Source organism: Monodelphis domestica, chromosome X, assembly GCF_027887165.1.
Source record: "Monodelphis domestica isolate mMonDom1 chromosome X, mMonDom1.pri, whole genome shotgun sequence".
NCBI lineage: Eukaryota > Metazoa > Chordata > Mammalia > Didelphimorphia > Didelphidae > Monodelphis > Monodelphis domestica.
In genome coordinates this window covers 35,020,906-35,040,797 of record NC_077235.1, presented here as the reverse complement: position 1 = coordinate 35,040,797, position 19,892 = coordinate 35,020,906, and the positions used below count along the sequence as shown (strand labels likewise).

Sequence of the window (19,892 nt, the reverse complement as noted above, 5' to 3'; positions counted from 1 at the left end):
GGTTACAGGATTGGACCCTTTATGGGCCATTAATTTGGCACAGTGGATAAATGTTAGTCCATGGCCATAGTCCATACACACATAGTTTCATGTTTGCAAGGGTGTACTTTTGACAGAAAAGGGGAACTAGGCAAAAATGTACAGTACTCCAGCTACCAGAATAGTACCACAAAATCCATATCCTACTCATTGTCCCAAGTGAGAGAATGCATAATTGTCAACAGCATTTATGGAGGGTAGGGCCTTAATTCTAGTAAAATTTTAAGGCTGTTGAAGTAGACTTATTACTGGTTTTATACTTGAGCAGAAAAGGGATATCAGTTATACAAAATGAAAAGGAGTTAACTAATTCAAGTTATTCCATAAGTGCATCCAGCCTTCTCGTTTTGTTTTGACTTGACCTTTAACCTATGAGTCAGTCACGATCCTTTGTTATGTGTTTTTAGCACTCTAATATGTCAGCTTATATTTAGCTGATGCGTTCTCTGGAGTCTTCAAGGGAAGGATAGATTAGGAACATTTGGTAGACTTCCTTTTCCTGGAGATCCATTAATTACCAAAAACCATCATCGTAATATTGTGTATCTAAAGCCAGTGCTCAGCAAGCCCAAACACTTAGATCCTTTGTTGCCTCAGGTGTCATGATCACTGTGGGAAAGCTCGAGCAGGCATTCTTTCTACCCTGGATATGTCACATACCTATTTACTCTAATGCTTTATAAACTTCCTTGGCATGATAATGTAAGAACACTGCCAATGCTTACTTTAAACCTCTCTAGTTCTTACTTGGATACTTTTTTTTAATAGACAAAGAAGTAATTTACATATGTCCATTCAATGGCCCCATTAAAGGACGAGTTTACATCACCAATTATCGATTGTATTTAAGAAGCTTCGAAACAGTAAGTAGAACACGAGATGTTTATGATTATGAATGACTAAATAAGATGATTATGAATGACTAAAGATCATAAACTGTGTCTTTATTTTGCTTTTGTCTTTAAGTTCTCCGTGGGTCAAATGTATATGTTGCCTAGCATATTTGCTAACCAAGTATTAATGACTGGATTTATACAAAACAGTATGGAACCTGAAACTTTACATGGAGGGAATATAGAAGACAGCTTGATGTTTGTAGAGAACAGAGAGCAAAAAATTTAGGATGATCTAGAACAGAAGTTCTTAACTTGGAGTTCATGAACTTGTTTTTAAATATTTAATTTCTGCATTTCTATATGTAATTTGTTTCCTTTGTAATCCTACATATTTTATGAAATTAAAAACATTACTCTGAGGAGTTCATAGCTTTTACCAAACTGCTAAAAGGATCCATGACACAAAAAACCTTAAGAATCCCTGATCGAGAACATGTCAGCCCTATAAAACAGCCACGTTTATAGCAGTTTTGAAAGCTTCATTGGATCGTCACCTTGTCATTTTTATTCTGAAAAAAAAGACTATCTGATTTGGGATCAGGCATGAGTAGGATTCTATCCTAGTGTTTGCCAGCCCTTTTACACTGTAGCACAATAGACATTTTACCATATAGACATTTTTTTTTCCACAGATCTCTAGAAAACAAGGACAGAGATGGTTTCATTTTTCTCTTTTTATTCTTAGTGCTTATCACAGTCCCTCGCACATAATGAATATTCAGTAAGTGCTTTTTGATGGATTGATTGATTGTGCCAGTGGGACAGATATTATGGTTTTCTTAAAGTTCAATGGTGCTGTACCATTTATGGCTTAAATTTAGTCTACCTTCTAACACTCTTTGAAAAAAAATCAAAAAGATCATTCCAGTTTGTTATATTTAAGCTTTGTACCCTACTTACTTTACAAAAGGAGTTGAGATGACTTACAAACTCCAAGTGCAAAATATGACTTTAAAGGATAAAACAGAACTTGAAATGAACAGAATGAGTACACCCTTTCAGACACCAAAAATTGAACACATTTTTATTATTTGGGCAGTCAATATGGCTGTAAACTTTCTGGCTGCTAAGACAAAGCAAATACATTTGGTTATAGTTTTTGTTTTCTTTTTTTTTAATTTATTTAATTAATTTGGAATATTTTTCCATGGTTACATGATTCATGTACTTTCCCTCCACTCCTCTCTCCCCTCTCCTATAGCCAATGGGCAGTTCCACTGGGTTTTACATGCATCGTTGATCAAGACCTATTTCCATATTATTAATATTTGCAATAGTTATCATTTAGAGTCGACATCCTCAATCATATCCCTATCGAGCCACATGATCAAGCAAATGTTTTTCTTTCTATGTTTCTACTCCCACAGTTCTTTCTCTGGATGTCCCTCAGAATTGTCCTAGATCATCACATTGCTTCTAGCAGAGAATCCATTACATTCGATTGTACCACAGTGTATCAGTCTCTGTGTACAATGTTCTCTTGGTTCTGCTCCTTTCACTCTGCATCAGTTCCTGGAGGTTGTTCCAGTTCATATGGAATTCCTCCAGTTCTTTATTCCTTTGGGCACAATAGTATTCCATCACCAAAAGATACTACAATTTTTTCATCCATTCCCCAATTAAAGGGCATCCCCTCATTTTCCAATTTTTTGCCACCACAAAGAGCATGGCTATAAATATTTTTGTACAAGCCTTTTTCCTTATTATCTCTTTGGGGTACAAACCCAGCAGTGCTATGGCTGGATTAAAGGGCAGGCAGTCATTTAAAGCCCTTTTGGCATAGTTCCAAATTGCTCTCCAGAATGGTTGTACCAATTCACTATTCCACCAGCAATGCATTAGTGTCCCAATTTTGCCACATCCCCTCCAACAATTTTTACTTTCCTTTGCTGCCATTTTGGCCAATCTGCTAGGTGTGAGGTGGTACCTCAGAGTTGTTTTGATTTGCATTTCTCTAATTATAAGAGATTTAGAACACTTTTTCATGTGTTTATTGATAGTTTTGATTTCTTTATCTGAAAATTGCCTATTCATGTCCTTTGCCCATTTATCAATTGAGAAATGGCTTGATTTTTTTGTATAGTTGATTTAGCTCCTTATAAATTTGAGTAATTAGACCTTTGTCAGAGGTTTTTGTTATAAAGATTTTTCCCCCAATTTGTTGCTTCCCTTCTAATTTTGATCACATTGGTTTTGTTTGTACAAAACCTTTTTAATTTCATGTAATCAAAATTATTCATTTTACATTTTGTGATATTCTCTTATCTCTCACATGGTCTTAATTAAATTCTTTCCTTTCCCATGGATCTGACAGGTACACTATTCTATGTTCACCTAATTTACTTATAGTTTCTTTATATTTAAGTCATTTACACATTCTAAATTTATCTTGGTATAAGGTGTCAGATGTTGATCTAAAATTAATCTCTCCCATACTGTTTTCCAATTTTCCCAGCAGTTTTTTTCAAATACTGGATTTTTGTCCCCAAAGCTGAGATCTTTGTATTTATCATACACTATCTTGCTGAGGACATTTACCCCAAGTCTATTCCATTGATCCTCCCTTCTATCTCTTAGCCAGTACCATATTGTTTTGATGACCACTGCTTTATACTACATTTTAAGATCTGGTACTCCTAGGCCCCCCTCCTTCACATTTTTTTCATTAGTTCTCTTGATATTCTTGATTTTTTTGTTCTTCCAGATGAACTTTATTAAAAAATTTTCTAATTCTATAAAAAAATTTCTTGGTAATTTGATAGGTAATTTACTAAATAAATAAATTAGTTTGGGTAGTATTGTCATTTTTATTATGTTAGCTCATCCTACCCATTGTAAAAATTAAAATTATATCTTAATAATAAAAATTATATTTTAGGAGGTTTATTAAATGATCATTAGGCAATAAGGAATAAGAGGATACAAAATAAAGATCACATGCCCATTGCTGATTAGCCATTTTCAAAATCCCCACTCACCACCATCACAACTGGCTGAATGCCAAAGGAAGAGGTGGAACTCTCCCCATCCTCGCATTATATCCTCTGTCTACAGGAAGTATGTAATGACAGGAAGTCAGTGGGGTCCCAGGAAATGTAGTTCTTTTTTTAGAGTAATAGATTTTCAGTTATACACCATGAGTAATGAATATTTTTCCAATTATTTATATCTAGTTTTAATTGCGTGGAAAATGTTTTGTAGTTGTATTCATATAATTCCTGTATTTGTCTTGGCAGATAGATTCCTAAGTATTTTATGTTGTCTAGGGTGATTTTAAATGGAATTTCTCTTTCTAACTCTTGCTGCTGAGTTGTATTGGAAATATATAGAAATGCTGATGGTTTATGTGGGTTTCTTTTGTATCCTGAAACTTTTGCTAAAGTTGTTGATTATTTCCATTAACTTTTTAGTTGACTCTCTAGGATTCTTTAAGTAGACCATCATATCATCTGCAAAGAGTGATAGTTTAGTCTCTTCATTGCCTACTTGAATCCCTTTGACTCCTTTTTCTTCTCTAATTGCTATTGCTAGCGTTTCTAGTACACTGTTAAATAATAGAGATGATAATGGGCATCCTTGCTTCGCTCCTGATCTTATTGGGAAGGCTTCTAATTTATCCCCACTGCAGATGATGCTTCCTGATTTTTTTTTTAATTTTTAATTTCATACATTGTTCCTTGGTTACAAAAATCATTTTATTTCCCTCCCTCCCCTCCTCGACCCCTCCCACAGCCGATGTGCAGTTTGACTGGGTATTGCCTGTGTTCTTGATCAGAACTTCTTTCCATGTTGTTGGTATTTGCAATAGGGTGTTCATTTGGAGTCTATATCCCCATTCATATCTCCTTCGACCCATGTTATTAAGCTGTAGTTTTTCCTTAGTGTTTTTACTACCACAGTTTTTCCTCTGGATGTGGATAGTGTTTTTTTCTCCTGTACCCCTCTAAGTTGTTCAGGGTCATTGCGTTGCCACCAGTGGAGGAGTCCATTACCTTCGATTGTACCACAATGTGTCTGTCTCTGTGTACAATGTTCTCCTGGTTCTGCTTCTCTCACTCTGCATCATTTCCTGGAGGTTGTTCCAGTCTCCATGGAATTCCTCCACTTTATTATTCCTTTTAGCATAATAGTATTCCATCACCAACGTATACCATAATTTGTTTAGCCATTCCCCAATTGAAGGACATCCCCTCCTTTTCCAATTTTTTGTCACCACAAAGAGTGCAGCTATGAATATTATTGTACATGTCTTTTTCCTTATAATCTCTTTGGGGTACAAACCCAGCAGTGCAATAGCTGGATCAAAGGGCAGAAAGTCTTTTATCACACTTTGGGCATAGTTCCAGATTGTCTTCCAGAATGGTTGGATCAATTCACTACTCCACCAGCAATGAATTAATGTCCTGACTTTGCCACATCCCCTCCAGCATTCATTACTTTCCTTTGCTGTCATGTTAGCCAATCTGTTAGGTGTGAGGTGATACCTCAGAGTTGTTTTGATTTGCATCTCTCTGATTATAAGAGATGTAGAGCACTTTTTCATGTGTTTATTAATAGTTTTGATTTCTTTAACTGAAAATTGCCTATTCATGTCCCTTGCCCATTTATCAATTGGAGAATGGCTTGATTTTTTGTACAATTGATTTAGCTCTTTATAAATTTGAGTAATTAGACCTTTGTCGGAGTTTTTGTGAAGATTGTTTCCCAGTTTGTTATTTTCCTTCTGATTTTGGTTACATTGGTTTTGCTTGTACGGAAACTTTTTAATTTGATGTAGTCAAAGTTATTTCTTTTACATTATGTGACTCTTTCTAAGTCTTGCTTGGTTTTAAAATTATTCCCTTCCCAAAGGTCTGACAAATATACTATTCTTTGTTCACCTAATTTACTTATAGTTTCCTTCTTTATGATCAAGTCATTTACCCAATCTGAGTTTATCTTGGTGTAGGGTATGAAGTGTTGGTCCAAGCCTAATCTCTCCCACACTATCTTCCAATTTTCCCAGCAATTTTTATCAAATAGTGGATTTTTGTCCCAAAAGTTGGTGTCTTTAGATTTGTCATAGACTGTTTTGCTGAGGTCCCTTACCCCAAGTCTATTCCACTGATCCTCCTTTCTGTCTCTTAGCCAGTACCAAATTGTTTTGATGACCACTGCTTTATAATATAGTTTGAGATCTGGGATTGCACGGCCACCTTCCTTTGTATTTTTTTTTCATTATTTCCCTGGATATCCTTGATCTTCTGTTCTTCTAAATGGGCAGTTTATTGTTTTGTAAATATTCATCTGTATCACCTAGATTGTCATATAATTGGGCAAAATATTTCTTAATAATTACTTTAAATTCCTCTTCATTAGAGATGAGTTCACCCATTTCATCTATGATAATATTAATTTGGTTTTCTAATTTCCTTTTTTAAATATATTAACCAGTACTTTATTTTACTTGGTTTATTTTCAAAGTACCAGCTCCTAGTCTTATTTATTAAGTCAATAGTTCTTTTACTTTTATTTTTATTAATTTCTCCTTTAATTTTTAGGATTTTCAATTTAGTTTTTATCTGGGGATTTTTAATTTGTTCTCTTCCTAGTTTTTTAATTTGCATGCCCAATTCATTGACCTCTTCCCTTTCTGATTTGTTGATATATGCACTTAGGGATATAAATTTTCTCCCTAGTACTGCTTTCCATAGATTTTTATAATGTCTCTTCATTGTTTATTATTTCTATGATTTGTTCTTTAACCAATTTTGATGAATCACTATTTAATTTCCAATTAATTTTTTATTTGCCTCTCCATGTACCTTTACTGATTATTATTCTTATTGCATTATGATTTGAAATGGTTGCATTTGTCATTTATGCTTTTTTGTATTTGTTTAAAATGTTTTTATGCCCTAGTACATGGTCAATCTTTGTGAATGTACCATGTGCTGCTAAAAAGAAGATGTATTCCTTTTTGTCCCTATTTATTTTTCTCCATATATATATTAACTCTAATTTTTGTAATATTTCATTCACATCTCAAGGTCTTTCTTATTTATTTTTTGGTTTGATTTTTCTAGATCTAATAAAGGAAGGTTCAGGTCCCCTACTAGTATAGTTTTACTATTTATTTACTCCTTAAGCTCCAAAAATTTCTCCTTTAAAAATATGGGTGCTATACCATTTGGTGCATACATGTTGAGTACTGCTATTTTTCATTGTCTATACTGCCTTTTATCGGGATGTATTTATCTTCCCTGTCTCTTTTATTCAGATCTCTTTTTACTTTCTCAGATATCATGATAGCAACTCCCGCTTTCTTTTTCTCAGTTGATACCCAATAAATTTTGCTCCAACCTCTTACCTTTACCCTCTGTGTTTCTAACTGCCTCATGCATGTTTCTCGTAGACAACGTATGGTAGGATTTTGGTTTTTAATCTGCTCTATCTGCTTCCATTTTATGGGTGAGCTCATCCCATTCACATTTGGAGTTATGATTACCACTTGTCTATTCCCCATCATTTTTAATTCCTCTTTTAGTCCTGCCCTTTTTTATTTTACTATTTCCTTCTACACCAGTGTTTTGCTTTTAATCAATCCCCCTATTCTCTACCCTTATTTTACTTTCCTTCCCACCAACTCTCTTCTTATTCCCCTCTTATTTTTCTTTAAGGTCTATTAAATTCCCCACCCTTCCCCTTGGTTTTTTCCCTCTGAACTTCCCTGTAGGGTAAGATATAATTCTATACCCCCAATAGATCTGTCTCTTCTTCCCTTTCAGAACTGATTCCACTCAGTAAGGTTTAAGTATTTCCTATTACCACTCTTTTCCTCTCCTTATAATACTATTCTTCCCCTCCCTCATGTGCCTCTTTATGTGATATAATTTATCCTATTTTTCTTCTTCCTTCAAGTTTCTCTTAGTGCCACTGTTTATTTCCCTCCTTTTTTACATATTTTAAACAACTTAGGACCCCAACCTCTATGAATAATTATTCTGTCAACTATGAAGATGAAAACAATTTTTGAGAGTTACAAATATCACATTTCCAAATAGGAATATAACCTTATTGAAGTGCTTCAATTTTTTTCCTTTCTTGTTTACCTTTGCATGTTTCTTTTGAATTTTGTATTTGGACATCAAATTTTCCATTTAGTTGTCTTTTCTTTAGGAATGCTTGGAAATCTTCTATTTTGTTAAATGCCCATACTTTCCCCTGAAAGTTTATAGTCGGTTTTGAAGGGTAGGTGATTCTTGGTTGTAGACCCAGTTTTCTTGCCTTCCTGAATATCATATTACAAACCTTGTGATCCTTTAGTGTAGAGGCTACCAGATCCTGTGTAATCCTGACTAGGGCTCCTTGATATCTGAATTGTCTCTTTCTGGCTTCTTGCAATATTTTCTCCTTGGCTTTCTGGAAGCTCTTGAATTTGACAATTACATTCCTGGGGGTTGTCTTTTGGGGATTTAATGTAGAGGGTGATCTATGGACTCTTTCAATGTCTATTTTGCCCTCTTGTTCAAGAATATCAGGGCAGTTTTCTTGGATAATTTCTTGTAATATGATGTCAAGGCTTCTATTTTTTCTCCAGGATTTCAGGTAGACCAATGATTCTCAAATTGTCTCTCCTAGATCTGTTTTCTAGGTCAGTTGTATTTTCAATGAGATATTTCATATTTCCTTCTATTTTTAATTCTTTTGACTTTGCTTTATTAATTCTTACTGTCTCATGAGATCATTAGCTTCTACTTGTGCAATTCTAGTCTTAAAAAAGTAGTTTTCAGTTATGATCTTTTAATTTTCCTTTTTGGTTTGGTCTCTCCTGCTTTTCATGGCTTTCAGCAGGTCAATTCTGATCTCCAATTTCTTTATTATTTCATTTGACTTCTGTGCTTCTTTTTCCAAGTGGGAAATTTTGTCTTTTAAACTGATATTTTCTTTTTAAATTACTTTCATTACTTTTTCCCCACTTTTCTTCCCATTTTTCTTCTATCTTTCTTGCTTGGTTCTTGAATTCCTTTCCGAGTTCCTCAAGATCTTGTGACCAAGTTTGATTTTGGGGGAAAAGTTTGGATATATTTGCTTTTTTGTCACTATCTCCTGTCATTTCTGTATTTTGCACTTTTTCACCATAGAAATTATCCATGGTCAAAAGCTTTTTCTGCTGCAGCTTATTTCTTTTGGTACTTATGGATAGTAGTTCCTACATGTTCGTGGCCATTGCTGCTTTAGGTTCTGTGTCCATATTATCTTTCCTTCCCAGCAAGAGACTGATACACTGTGATACAATCGAAGATAATGGACTTCTCCATTAGCGGCAATGCAGTGATCCTGAACAACTTGGAGGGATCTATGAGAAAGAACACTATCCAAGTTCAGAGGGAAAACTGTGAGAGTAGAAACACAGAAGAAAAACAACTACTTGAGTACATGGATTGATGGGGATATGGCTGGGTAGGTAGACTCTAAATGAATATCCTAGTGCAAACACCAACAACATGGAAATAGGTTGTGATCAAGGACAAATGTAATACACAGTGGAATTGCATGTGTGTCGGCTTGAGAGAAGGAGGGGAGGGAGGGAAATAATGTGATTCTTGTAACCAAGGAATAATGTTCTAAATTGACTAAATTAATTTAAAAAATAAAATAAACATTAATAATAGATGAAAATAAAAAACAATAATTAGATTTTTAAAAAGAAGTGGCTTTAAATCTCTTCAAGATTATGATCTTTTAATTCATTCTCCTTTCTGACTGATTTCGATATCTCTTTTTCTTTTATTTTCATGAATGTTATGATCAGGAACCCTAGTGTAGGACTTACCATGTAGCATGTAGAAGCATGTAGTATACTTGCCCAACTTCTAGCCTTAAGGCTGGTTTCTTCTGGAAAATATGTGATAAGATTTTATCTTTATTGTTCTCTAATTATGACATTATTATTATCTTATTTACATCTACTCAAAATGCTATTCACCTCCTTTATATACTTAGTCATATTCATGGCACCAAAACGACCTTAGAGGTCATTGAATTGTTTAATAATATTTAGTCAATTAACACTAGCAAGAGAAGGCAAAGCGAGTTTTCTTATTTCTGGATCTTCTAGTTTACCTGTGTGAGTTCATTTAGGTAGAACATATCACATGTTAGCTTTATTAGCATTTTTATTCTGGTGGGCCAGTAAATACCTCTCATTGCAATTCCTTGTACCCAGTACCCTTTCCTTTGGATAGGTAGTTGTGCTCAGTCATGGAGGATAAAATATGCATGTCAAGGTTTAATCTTTGGAACACAACTTTACTACTCAAGTCCTCACTGACTCTGGACTATCTTGGGGTTTGACCATAGAGTCACATGCTAAAATACGAGCAATACAGATGTGCCTTTTGAGTTCCTAATTAATCAGATATCCCTAAGTCAGATTAGGAAGTGTGTCTGAAACCTCTTTCAGAAAGGTTAGTGTCCAAGGCTATACCTAGCATGGAGCTACCTGGAAAACGACAGATTTCTACCTTTCTTTCCCTCTATGAGTTCTCTAGAGCTTCTCTTGCTCCTTACCTTTAACATAGCTCTTCATGAACCTCACAAAGGTTTGGCTGGTTTGCCACTTGTCCAGCAGTACTGACTACAGTGTGGACTGCAGAGTGGGACTTGCTTAAATAGCTTTTTCTTTGACTCATCTACATGGGGAGTCTTTGGAAGTTCTCTCTGGTTTGGCACCCAATTCTTTTCCTCTACCCTAGTACCCATTATGAACATCTCTGCCTCTCCTTCAGAATCTTCTTTTCTGTTTTTCTCTTGGATCAATACCATTCTGCTTTCTTTATATTCTTATATATGTTAATGGTAAAGTAAGGGATTTTCATTTAAGTACTTTTTTCTTAAGGAGACTTTTAGAAAATTCAAGAATATAGTTTAACGTTTGGAAAATTTCACAGAACTCCATAAAACTCCATAAAAAAAACCCTAGACATACTTAGTGAAGTTGCCTGGCATTTTTCCAGTTATTTGGCAGTAGGTAAAAGTATTTTAAAAAATAAGTTATTGAGTGACAATCCTCTCTTAAAGTAGTCAAATTCAGGTCATATGGCATTGTCTCTTTGCACCACAGAAACATCCAGAAAATGTTTTTTACAAGTATAATCCAAAATATTGGTGGAATCTTTGGTAAAGCAGACTGATCTGAATAAATAAAATCTCAGTGTTTGCAGTTATTCCCTTACCTCTCAAACTCTTCTATTCCAGGCTCCCAAGTGCTTTGATTTCCAGACAGTTCTTAAAAGCTGGGTTTAAATTTCATAAGGGGGACAGCTGGGTGGTTCTGTGGATAGAGAGCCAGGTCTGGTCTTGGTTCAAATCTGGCCTCAGACACTTCTTAGCTGTGTGACCTTGGACACTTGCCAATTAACTCCAATTTTGCCTAACTTACCACTCTTCTAACTTAGAATCAATATATACTATCAATTCTAAGATAGAAAGTAAAGTTTTAAAAACATTATAAGGAAAATATTGATTTTTCAATATTTATTTTTGCAGATATTTATTGAGTGCCCCACTATGGATAAGTACTGCATAATATTGTGTAAATTAACTATTTAAAAACTTCACTTTGTGTCCTGGAGAGGAGATCAGTTTGTAAGGAAAAACAAATAGATAATGCCTCAGAAATATATAGTTGCACTGATTACAAATAAGTCTTTAGAAATACAAGTCATTAATCATTAATTTTTTTCCAAACAAGATAAGCTACATATGTTCATTTTCTGGCATTAACAATTGCTGACTTAAAGATTTGCTTTTTGCATTGAATGAGTAAAGAAAAATGTACAAAGTATGAACAAGGATACAAAAAAAAATTAAATATTTGGAGGTTGTGTAATAAGGCATCAAATGTAGATCAAAATATAGATCACAAAATTTTAGAGGTAGAAGGGACCTTGGAAGTAGTTGTAGAGTCCTATCTCTCCTTTTTCCAAATTCAAAATTGAAGTTCACAGGTTAAGTGACCTGTTCAGGGTCTCAAAACTCAGTAGTAGCAGAACATATTGAGGCCTTCAGTTTTCTCTTTTGAATAATCATAGTAGGAGAAGCGAATTGTGAGAAGTTGAGGGAATAAAGCAGAAAATTTACCCAGTTCTCCCAGATCTGCCCCCTCCCCAATAAAATAATGCCTAAAAATGAATTTTAGAGTGGCAGAAATGATAAAAAGTTAAGATAAAGCAATCATCCATTGTTCAGTGCTTAAAAACCACATCACTAATTTCAAAAATTAAAAGGGTGAATACACCAATAATGAAGATGAAATTAAAGCTATCATTAGGAATTATTTTTGCCCAATTATATGTCAAACTTAACAGTTTAAGTGAAATTGAAGAATATGTACAAAAATATAAACAGCCTAGATTAACAAAAGAGGAAATATATCTAAATAAATTTATTTTAGAAAAAAAAAATTTAACAGGCCATAAGTGAATTTCCTTCGGAAAAAGCATCAAGACGAGATGAACTTACAAGCAAATTCTACAAAATATTTAAAACCCAACTGATTACAATATTAAATAAACTATTTGGATTAGTAGGCAAAGGAGTTCTACCAAAGCCTTTTTTTTTTTTAATTAAAACCCTTACCTTCCGTATTAGCTCCAAGGCAGAAGAGTGGTACGGTCTAGGCAATGGTGGTCAAGTGACTTGCCCAGGGTCACACAGCTAGGAAGTGGCTGAGGTCAGATTTGAACCCAGAACCTCCCATCTCTATGCCTGGCTCCAAATTCCTTTTATGAGATATAGTGCTGATAACTAAAACAGAGGAAGAAAACTAAAGATGAATTTCACTAATGAATGTTGACACAAAAATCTCAAATAAAATACTAGCTGGTGACTACAACAATGTATCACAAAGATTATATATGTTGTGACCAAGTGGGAATTAATTCAAGAATTCAGAGCTGATTCAGTATAAGGAAAACTATTATATCAATTATATCAATAATAAAAGCAAAAATAATCATATGATTATATCAATAGATACAGAAAAAGCTTTTGACAAATAAAACACTTATTCCCTTTAAAAAAGCTTAAAAGTATGGGGCAGCTGGGTGGCTCAGTGAATTGAGAGCCAAAGCTAGAGATGGGAGGTCCTAGGCTTAAATCTGGCTTCAGACACTTCCCAGCTGTGTGACCCTGGGAGAGTCACTTACCCCCATTGCCTAGCCTTTACCACTTTTCTGCCTTGGAACCAATACACTGTATTGATTCTAAGATGGAAGGTAAGGGTTTAAAAAAAAAGTTTGAAAGTACTGGTATAAATGGCTTTTTCATTAAAATGATAAGAAGCATCTACCTAAAACAATCAGCAAGCATTTTCTGAAATATTTATAAGCTAAAAGTTTTCCCAGTAAAGTCAGGAGTGAAATATGGATGCCCATCATTACCAATATTATTCAATATTGTACTAGAAATGCTAAGAACAGTAATAAGAGAAGAAAAAGAAATTGAAGAAATCATAATGGTTGAAGAGGAAATAAAACTATTTCTTTTTTGCAAACATCAAGATGGTATACTTGGAAAATCTTACAGATTCCGGGCAGCTAGTTGGCTCAGTGGATTGAGAGCTGGCCTGGAGACAAAAGGTCCTGGGTTCAAATCTAGAGTCATATACTTCCTAGCTTTGTGACCTCAGGCAAGTCACTTACCCCCATTACCTAGTCCTTGCCACTCTTCTTCCTTGAAACCAATATATAGTATTGATTCTAAGACAGAATGGTAGGGGGTTATTTAAAAAAAAAAAAAAGAAAATCCCAGAGATTCAACTAAAAAAATTAGTTGAAACAATTTTAGCAAAGTAGCAGTATCAGTGGGATAGAGTAGGTATACAATATATAGTAGTAAATGATTATAGTAACCTTGTGTTTGATAAATGTAAAGATCTAAGCTTTTGTGATAAGAACTCAACATTTCATTAAAAATCACTAGGAAAACTGGATAGCAGTCTGGCAGAAAGTAAGTATAGACCAATATCTTACCCCATTTACCAAGATATGGTCAAAATGAATACATGACCCAGACATAAAGGAGGATATCGTAAGTAAATTAAAAGATCATGGGACATATTACCTATCAGATTTATGGATAGGAAAAGAATTTATGAATAAACAAGAGAGTGCCATAGGGATATTTAAAATGGATAATTTTGATTACATTAAATTAAAAATATTTTATACAAAAATCATTGTAGCCAAGATTTGAAGGAAATTAGGAAATTGAGGAAAACATTTAATAGTTTCTTGCATAAAGCCCTTCTATCTCAAATATATGGAGAAGTAAGTCAAATTTATAAGAATGAGTTATTCTCCAATTGATAAGTGGTCAAAGGATATGAAATAGCACTTTTTAAAAGAAGAAATCAAAACTTTATATAGGTAGGTATTCCTTCCACAGTGCAGGGGTTAGATATGTGATCAGGAAAATCCATGTAAAATGTTTTGGCCTGTAATAGTTAAAAAGGTTGTGGTTTCTGATTATAATAATTAAACATTAAGTTATGAGGCTGTTAGTAGCTTTTAACAATTTAGTTTAATTAAAATAGAGGGAAACATAGGAAGGAGGTAGAAAATATTGCCTAGCTAAATACCCTATAATGGCCGATCCAGCTCATCTCTGACAAAGGCTCCCTCCGATCCCAATCTCCAGCCAGAAGTTGTAGCAGTCTCTTCAACAAGAGTCTCACCAGCTCAAGAGAGGGCTTCAGTCAGCTTCAGTGTCTGAATCCCAGTGCCTCTAGAGTACAGGTGCAAATCTGAATGTGAATGTGAATTTCCTCCTTCCTGTTGGGTCTCATCTTATAAACATTTTTCTCCACCCATTAGCTCTCTCACATATCATGTCACACTCCAGGAACCAATCATAGTTTCTTAATTTGTTTGCTACTACCCAGGAGGGCAGTGCTTGTGGGATCTATTTCCTGTCTCTTTGGTTTCTATTTCCTTTCACTTCAGACTGGTTTATCCCTGCACATCTGAATGGTAAAGGACCTCCAGGTTCCTAATCAGGAAATTATTAATTAATGAATTAAAGGTTGCTGATTGTTTACATTGAAAGACAAAAGGAGGATAATTCTATTTTCACAGGCCCTTCCTACCAGAGAAGAAGTCTGAATTTTTTCATTTTAGGGGTTTGGGCTAAATATTTGGTTGTAGGCTATATGTACATCATTGTTAAGTAAAAATACTATATGAAAAAAGAAATTTTAAAAATCCATAGGGGTAGCCCCTTCAACTTCATTTTCCTTTAGGGAATCATATAAGGACTTAGCCTTTTCTCTTATAATGCCAGAAACTACTGGAATGCCTAAAAATAGCAATTCAACCCCCCCCCCCAAGAATGTCACACTTTCTACGCCAGAGAGATGCCAATCTCAGGATTTAAGCAAATGTTTTACAATTTTGGTATAGCTACAGAAATGACTTCACAGAGTTCCTTCTTTTTTTCTTGATATGCCTTCTAGTCAACTCACTAATGCCATAATAGTGACCGACCACAGTAGCTATTTTGCCTGAAGGAAGCATATCTAACAATCCTACTTTTTCCTTCAAGTTCATCACTTTCTTCTTTTTCTTAGGAGCACTTTCTGAACCACTAGGAGCACTACACTTGGGACTCATGATTTTAATTAAGTTTATGGCATTTAAATAACACAAAATATAAAAGACTAAAGATGCAGAGATCAGTGCAGGAAGTCAAATGAGAGATTCCCATAAACATGCTTGACATCCCCAAAACAATGTGTAGAACTGCAGTTCTTTTATTACAAATTTAATTTTTTTAAAAAACCCATTGTATAGCTATTCACTTATGTTATTAAACAGAAATACATACTATAAGGCAATATTACACATAACAGTACATACATTTTATGCATTTACAAGTTAATAAACTTTTAAAACTATCTCTACATTTCTAGCCTTTGTGTATTGTCTGTTTTGCATTCCTTTCACAAACTAACTTTTTACTTATTTTAACTTTAAAAAAGAAATTGTGTACATTTATGATGTTAAAGTATAAAATATGTTGATATTATACAGTACCACACACACTTCTTTATACATCTCTTGAGTTTCCAAATTTTTTCTTTATCATATGCTGACTTTTGTATGTCTTCTGTGGCTTCTGCAAATCTCCCCCCTAAAATCCCCATTTAATTTCTTATGTCAAACTGCAGTATATCAAAACTGTGATGGAACAAGTCACAATGTGGAAGAGATCTCTGTATAATCATATGAAAAAGTTCTCCAAATCATTATTAAGAAGTGTAAATTAAAACAACTTTGAGATACCATCTCTTTTATATATCAGATTGGCTAAAAGGACAAAAGGAGAAAAAGACAAATGTTGGAGGGGATTTGGAAAAATCAAGGCACATATACCGTTTGTGTGAACTATGAAAATTTTAGAGAGCATTCTGGAATTATGCCCAGAGAGTTATAAAACTGTATACTCTTTGACCCAGAATACCACTATTAGGTCTGTTTTCCAAGGTAATCAGGGAGAAAGGAAAAGAGTCTATATATTCTAAAATATTTATAGCAGCTCTCTTTGTGATGGTGAAGAACTGGAAATGAGGGGATGCTCATCATTTGGGGAATGGCTGAATAGGTTGTGGTATATGATTGTAATACTACTGTGCTATAAGAAATGAGTAGGTTGATTTTAGAAACCGAAAAGACTTTAATGAAATAATGCAGAGTGAAATGAACAAAAACCAAGAGAACATTGTATACGGTATCTCCAATACTGTTCAGAGTAATTGTAAATGATGATGTTATTCTGAGTACTATGAACAGTCAAGTCAACTTCAGAGGACTTATGAAGGAAAATGCTAACCACCTCCAGAGAAAGAACTGATATGTGGAAGTACATATTCTATGATTTCACATATATATCTATATCAAAAGAAAAAAATCAAGTGTCAAGAGACCAGACTTTGGAGGACTGCTTTTAATGATTTTGACACATAAGCCTACTTTAATCCTTGCTGTTTATGTTTCTGTTCTATTGTGTCACACTTTTGTCTATAAAGATTTAAAATTTCAAGATATGAAATTGTCCAGTAATATATTGCCTGTCAAGTTTTGCTAGATTCATGATTTCTTTGGGGTAGTGGTTGGGAATGTGATTTCATTAATGTAGGAAACTCCTAATAAGGACACTCTCAGCCAATGCAGATCACCAACTACTTTATATCTTTGAGTTGCAAAAAGTTGCCTGGGACCCAGAGAGGTACAGTGGACTTCTTGATGTTTAACAAAAATATTTACTTAATTTTTAAAATTTTTTAATTAAAAAAAATTTTAATAACAAATTTCCACATAAGTTTTCCTAAGTTATGTGATCCATATTGTCTCCCTCTCTTCCCTTCCCCCTCTGAGAACTGACAAACAATTCAGTATGGGTTATTCATATATTATCATGCAAAACAAAAAATATTAACTTTCCCATTTGTGTTGTGTGTCTTTGAGGATTCTGGAGCATTACTCGACATTCCTCTGGGTGTCATTGCAAGAGTTGAAAAAATGGGAGGAGCTTCAAGCCGAGGAGAGAATTCTTATGGACTAGATATTACTTGCAAAGTAAGATTTTTGACATTTTTATCTTGAACTGATACCAGACAAACAAAATCTTTAGAAATTGAAGCGCCTGTATCAACCTAAAATTTTGAAAATGTTTCTCCATTCAGATGCTTACCTCCTTCCTTAATTGTATCATACATTCTCAAAATGTAGTTTTCCCAAATTGTCGAGAGCAACAGTTTACATAAAACATGTACCTGGTTTCTTTGCCAAATGTGGAGGGAGATAAATTATCCCTTTTGTTAATACAAGTAGTATATTCCTTTGGTAAAATATTTGTTAGCATAAGACTAAGGAAAGCCTTTCTTTGGAGGGTGGGAGCAGAGTATTGTTTTTCCTGAGGCCTTTTCTGAATGGCCTCCCCAGCAGTGTGTCCAAAAGAGTTTTGTATTTTGAAAAGGTAGGAGAAAATAAATAGAACATGTTTTAATGGCATAGAAAGAACTTTTATCGATTTTTATCTCACTATGTGGTTAACAGGGAGTAAAGTAATTGTTTAACATGGAGCAAGTCTATGCCACATATAGAATAATTAGAGGGTAGCTGAATAGCTCAGTGCATTGATAGCCGGCCTAGAGATGGGAGATCCTAGGTTCAAATCTGGCCTCAGATACTTCCTAGCTATGTGGCCCTGGGCAAATCACTTAAATGCCTAGCCTCATAATGGCAAACCTTTTAGAGATAGAGTGCCAGGCCCCACCCCAGTCTCCCTTATCTCAGACAAGGGAGGGAAGAAGCATTCTCATTGGGTTGCTGAGCAGAGCAGTGAGGGAAGTGAGGAATGTCTTCAGGTACATGGAGAGGGGGAAGGGAACAGCTCTACCACAAGTCCCTCTGGCTTTCTAGTAACATACTCTGGCGGGCAATGACAGGTATATCTACAGAGAGAGGTCTGTATGTCCTTTTTGGCACATGTGCTATAGATTCACCATCACTGGCCTAGCCCTTACCACTCTTTTGCCTTGGAACCAATATGAGGTATTGATTCTAATGTGGAAGGTAAGGGTTTTTTTTTTAAAGAATAAATGATAGAATCTCAGAGAACTTAAAAATAATATAGTCCAGTCTTCCCATGTTTCAGATGAGGAAAATAAGACCGAGAGGTCAAGGGTCTTTGCAACGACTATAGATAGAGCTAACAGAACCCAAACTTCCCAATTCTCAGTCCAGTGATTCCAGATAGAGTTTCTAAATTTATAGTGAATGTAAATCCCAGGGTGTAGGTTTTCCTCCCAGTTTATTTAGGACTAATTTATTGCTCTGTATAGGAAACTCAAGAAATTTAGGGATCCTGATCTCCTAATTCTTCAGCGACTTGGTCAGCTAGAACATGTGGAGTAATGATTTGTCTTTATTGGGGGGAGCTGCTCCAATTCCTTGTTTGGAAGTCTACTTCATACCAATTTGCTCCTCTGATTGGAGTTGAGTTTGGGTTAGCAAAGGAAACTTACTGATTTGATTTGAGGACTCAGTTGAAAAAGTATATATTGGCAGTATTTTCTGCATCCTTAGTCAGTACAGCTCAAAAAGCCATGCTCCATGCTCTGTGCCTTGATTTTGTCTCTTAAGAACTTATAGGATTCTGTTTTATTAGTATTTCCAGAGAGACATTTCACCTCGTCCAGTCACATTTGGAGGAAGGTGATTAACTGTTAAATTGATCTTGCTGATAACTCTGTTACCAGAGTTAGAGTGATTAGACTATTCACTGGAATCATTAATACTTGAAAATAACTGTTTATTTCAAAATGGATCAGATTTTTTAGGCAAAGAATTATGTTATAATTGTGGGGTAGTTCTGTTATGCTTTATAGATTTTAGGAAGCAAGTTACTGACAATTTATAAAACTGTGAAATGCGTGTGAATTTACACGCTGTGAATTTACAGTGCTTGAGCCACTCAAGACCCTTCAATCTTTGAAGTGCCTATATAATCAGCCGTTATAGTTGTAGATGCTGACAAAGCCTAGCTTTGGAAAAGAGCATTGGAATAGCAACCTCTCAAATCTGGCCTCAGACACTTTCTAGCTGTGTGACCCTGGGAAAGTCGCTTTACCCTCATTATCTAGCTCTTTCCACTCTTGTCTTAATCATTTATACTAAGACAGAAGATACAGGCTTTACAAAATCCCTTTCTTCCTGCATTTCGCTGGTGCTTTTATTTGTGGATAGACAACTAGTATTCTGATTTTTCCAGCTAAGTTTAAGTAAATACTTCCATAACTCATTTTGAAGTAAACAAGCTCAGCTATAATTTACAGAATTTATATTTAGGTAATCATGTTTATTTCAAATGATGCAGAAAATAATAAAACTTAAAGGGTTCTATTTGGAAATC

The 19,892-nt window shown here is 34.7% G+C and overlaps 1 protein-coding gene across 6 annotated transcripts in view; it reads left to right on the top strand.

The window, feature by feature from the left end:
- Positions 1-19,892, top strand: part of MTM1 (myotubularin 1) — a 113,034-nt gene that overhangs the window by 46,286 nt on the left and 46,856 nt on the right. For 5 of the 6 annotated variants that reach the window (XM_056809358.1, XM_056809360.1, XM_056809362.1 and 2 more), the window contains 2 exons: positions 808-902; positions 17,444-17,554. In XM_056809358.1, the coding sequence (XP_056665336.1) occupies positions 808-902; positions 17,444-17,554 (206 nt within the window). The remainder of the gene's footprint in view (positions 1-807; positions 903-17,443; positions 17,555-19,892) is intronic. The other variant, XM_056809361.1, reaches the window with a different exon arrangement.